The sequence below is a fragment of the Medicago truncatula genome, chromosome 7 (genome assembly GCF_003473485.1).
Source record: "Medicago truncatula cultivar Jemalong A17 chromosome 7, MtrunA17r5.0-ANR, whole genome shotgun sequence".
NCBI classification, from domain to species: Eukaryota; Viridiplantae; Streptophyta; class Magnoliopsida; order Fabales; family Fabaceae; genus Medicago; species Medicago truncatula.
The window spans coordinates 17,178,859-17,183,610 of record NC_053048.1 but is presented as its reverse complement, the minus strand read 5'-3'; the positions used below and the strand labels follow the sequence as shown (position 1 = coordinate 17,183,610).

Sequence of the window (4,752 nt, the reverse complement as noted above, 5' to 3'; positions counted from 1 at the left end):
AATTCATTACTACAATAAATTTGCACTGTCATGATCTGATTATATAGAGTAAGCATGAACTTGTAGTAGTGCTTTCTAATTAGATAATACATTTCAGATGAAATGTTATAATGATGATACAGATGGTAATGTGCAAACATCATTAAAGGTTAAATATATTACAATAAATGATAATAAGATGTTACACATGCGTAACATTGGTGAGCTACCTCAAAAATTAATATGCTTCATAATCTTGAAAAGCAAGCTTGATGTCTGAGTATTTTAGCTGCTGCACATTTTGATAAATTTAATTACCACATGTAACGAATAGATATTATGAAAATGAGGTAGTTGTTACTGTAAAAAAAGCACTTACATAACATTTTGGAACACCTCTTTGAATACTACATTAGTTGTAATATTGGTAGGTTTTTTATCTTCATCAAGAATTAATATCTTCAAACCTTTCTTTGTCTTAACCCTTGAAATAGCAACATACAACTGTCCGTGACTGAACACTGGCTTCGGCAAATATAGACCAACACAGTCTAAAGACTGACCTTGTGACTTGTTAATGGTCATTGCATAAGAAACAATAATAGGAAATTGTCTCCTAATCAATTTAAAAGGCCATGGAGACTGTGATGGTGACAATTCCATACGTGGAATATAAACCAAATTTCCCTTTTGTTTACCTGACATAACTCTTGCAGCTAAAACACATTTGCCGAGCTTAGCAATTATTAATCTGGTGCCATTGCATAATCCTTGTGCTTGGTCTATATTCCTCATAAGCATAATTGGAGTTCCTACTTTAAGTTTAATTTTGTGATTTGGTAAACCTGAAGTACGAAGTGAATTTAGGAATTCAGGTGTAAGTACTTCACAGAAGTTAGTATCATTAGCTTTTGACCTATCTACCGAATCTGCACTTAAGTATTCATTTTCCTCCCCTAGAACAATTTAAGAAATATTAATATCATGATTATGATAATATAGTAAATAAAGTAGGATTTGAAGAAAAAGTCAAATAGAGCACCTGGTATTAATCCAAGGACATATTGATTGATTTCTTCCACAACTTCAATAGTTGATGCTAAAATAGCTCGAGAACTCAAGAAGTCGTAATCTTGATAATTCAGCAATAAATCAGGGTATGTGCTATTAACAATAGCAGGAATTGGATGCTCAAAATCCTTGATTAACAATTCATCTGGAATTTGTATATCAGCAACACCATCATTTGGTTCATTTATTTTTCCTTCACCCACATCTAAAATCCATTTGGAGAACTCAGCCATTTCATGTTTCTCTGAGTCACTTGATCCACACTGTAAACGCATGTTTTTTGTTAATGTGAGAACCTCACAATGATCCCATATGTTTGAAGCATTTATGGAAGAATTAGCAATTTCAGATCTATTTGCTCTTGGAACCACAGGTAGTATCTGTCGAAAATCACCACCAAAAACAACAACTTTGCCACCAAATATTTTATCTGAGTCTGTGTATTCGCTCATGATATCCTTCAATGTTCTGTCCAAAGCCTGAAAGCAATATTTGTGAGTCATTGGTGCTTCGTCCCATATAATCAATTTGGTTTGTTGTAGTAACTCAGCATGATCGCTATCATATTCAATGTTGCAGGTTGAATTTTCTTCAGTTGGAACAGGTATTCTAAACTTTGAATGGGCAGTTCTACCTCCTGGGAGTAAAAGAGATGCTATACCACTTGATGCAACTGTCAAGACAATTTGCAATTTGCATCTTAATGCACTGGCAAGTGTTTGCCACATGAAAGTCTTTCCTGTTCCACCATAGCCATGAAGAAAGAAGACTCCACCTTTCTGGTCAGATACAGCTTTCATAATCTTATCAAATATAATCTTCTGTTCATCTATTGACAACAACAATAACCATTAGTTACATTAAAGAGGTAAGACATAAAATACTAATAGACTGTACAGATAATTGTAGAAGGAAACCTGTCAATGATCGGTACAATTGTTCAAATTCTTGTTTCAATGCTTCAACATTGTAATTTCTCTCATCATATATTAGTCTGTTTCCTAATTGAGCTGTGATATAATCCTTTGGATAAGGCATGGGTTTGAAATCTGCCAAACTCTTTCTGTTTAGTTCCAAAATCTTTTCAATTTCAAGAAGAGTTAAGTTCATCAATTCTTCTTCTGTTAACTGCAAATCTGTTAGAATAAAACATTGTTACTACGAAATCTGACATTGCAGTTCAATTGCATATGTAAGTAATTGCAATTGTACTTTTGTGGAAGCTAGTATTCATTAAAAAGTATAGAATAATATCATACTATAGGGAATTAAACTTAATTACAAAACTATAATGTAATATTGACTTACTTGGATTATTTGCTATCCTTCTCTGAGCATATAATATTCCATCTGCCAACCAATGCCAGGTATTTTCCCACACGTATAAAGGTCTATCCATGATATCAGACAATAACAACACTACAAATAGCATTCGTAATGCATGACCTGATCCCCAGTCTTTTGCCTCTTAAATAGCTGAAATGAACTCTTTATCATCTCCTAAAAAGCCAAGTGCGAAGCAAGCTTCTCTAAAAGTGGATAACTGTACACCAGCAACATATTTTAGCTGTTCGTAGCTGAGGGGACCTTTGACAATTGTGAGTATCATTCTTAAGTAGAATAACTCTCCAGTACATGGTGGAACTCAAATCAGTCTACCAATCGTGAAACCTTTTTTCCTTGGAGTCCAACATCTATTTTTCTTGTTATACACAAATTTAGAAACAAATTGACCGTATGTCAATTTCCTTGCTTCTGAATACTTACAATTTGCCTTAAACCATGAAGTGAACTTGGATTCAGTGACACTTGGTTTTTCAAGAACATGTTCCATTCTCTGATAATCTGTGAAGACCACTGGATTTTCTCCAATGAGATGAAAGAACATACGTTCAACCGCTGGCTTTCTACCATGAATTGGAAAAGAGAACATTCTCCAACTTGCTTCACTTGGAGAAATATACCTACAATCTAAATATTGCTTGATCTCATCAATTACAACTTCTTGGTTATCATTGCATGGAACAACTCTGGCAGTAATTCGATCATAACCTTTATGGATATACTTGAATAAGTATTTGATTGATGTACGTTGGTTACACCACTCCATATTGATATGAGCTTGGTACTTGAGCAACAACATGGGATTGTAAGGCACAACATGTCGGTTGTCGAGGGTTATTCCACATTTTGTAACAGTGTGAGAATTTAAACTTCTTCGCCTATAAACTGGAAACCCCTCATGGTCAACAATTGTCTCTTCATGCCACTGTTTTGGAAAAAATTTAGAGCATTTTTTATCCTTCATACATGGTGATGACGACTTTGCTAATCCACACGGACCATGGATCATATGAGTTTTGACCAAGTGATATAGCTCTTTCTCAGTATCTGGATTTGGAATTTCGGCTGAAATGATGCGGTTTATATCTGCAGGGGTTGGATATTTGCTAGATGGATGTAGGAAAATAAGAATATGAGCATGTGGCAACCCTCTCTTTTGAAATTCAATAGTATACAAATCTGGCAATATAAAGAGTTAAGAGGTTGTCAGAAATGTGAAATAATGAAGCAAATATCCAAATCTAAAGAACGAATTATTTTTGGAATAAATCACTTACATGCCAAAACTTTCCCAAGGACATGATTCTTTGTTAAGTCTTTCATCAGTGCATCGAATTTCATTTTGAAAATTCGTGTTATGATATCAGGACGATCATGAGGCTTCAAATTATCCTTAAGGACACACCTTTGAATTTCTGGCCAGTTAGGATTGCAAGTGAATGTTATAAATATATCCGGAAAACCAACATTGCTAGATATAGCCATACCATCAAAATACAACTGATCCAAATATCTTCGACTTCCAACAAAGGTAGATGGAAGAACAATCCGTTTACCACTTTTTGGTTGAGATGTTTGTCCATTATTAACTGATTTGTTGTTCCACCGTTGATATTTGGAAACTCTTAGTTTTAATTGGTTTCTCCTCAACCAATTGAGTCTTTCTGCCTCCATCATTGTAAAACCATCAACCATGAATTGGTGTAATAATCTCCTACAACAAAGGAGAGTTCTAGCCTTTCCATTTCTGCTTTGAATCCTGAATGAGAACCATTCTTTTCACCTCAGCTCTGTATTTATGCAATATACCATCTCTGTAACCATCTTCACCATAGGGGAATATTAGTGGATATTGGTAACTCAAATAAGCAGCGTGGAACTCATCAATTCTCTGGAGTTGACCATTAGTTTGGTGCAGAATGATATCTCTTTTATCGGCCGCATCAACATCACCTACTATGAAAGCAGCAACTTCTGATATTGTCGGTTCATTGTAAATCCTTCCATCAGATTTCCTTTCTGATATAAGTTTGATTTTCAAATCATGAATGTGTCCTCCTTTTAAAATATCACGTGCCATCCTGAATGACTTTGCATGAACATTAAATTCATCCAGCATTTTGCACAATTGTACAACAATGTCTTGAGAAATATTTTTGGTGTTCCTGTCCAACAGTAGAAGTTATAATTAATATGATTATAGATGAAATGATTATGTAAAGAGTTAATTGACGTAAGTTTTGAAAAATATATACCCGAATCCTCTAATTCTATTTTGTATCTCATTCTCAGTGTCATATATGTAAAGTTGGGCATACTTTGGTTGTTCTCCTTCAATTGGTAACATGCTACCAATTC

General features: G+C 34.4%; 1 protein-coding gene across 1 annotated transcript; it reads right to left on the bottom strand.

Annotated features, from left to right (window-relative positions):
• Positions 1-354: 354 nt before the first annotated feature.
• On the bottom strand, positions 355-4,068 carry LOC112418401 (ATP-dependent DNA helicase PIF1-like). The gene is made up of 5 exons (XM_039827879.1): positions 3,672-4,068; positions 2,818-3,573; positions 1,968-2,186; positions 1,022-1,879; positions 355-935 (listed from the first exon to the last, which is right to left on the bottom strand). The coding sequence occupies exons 1-5, from the start codon at positions 4,066-4,068 to the stop codon at positions 355-357; spliced, it is 2,811 nt and encodes a 936-aa protein (XP_039683813.1).
• Positions 4,069-4,752: the final 684 nt, after the last annotated feature.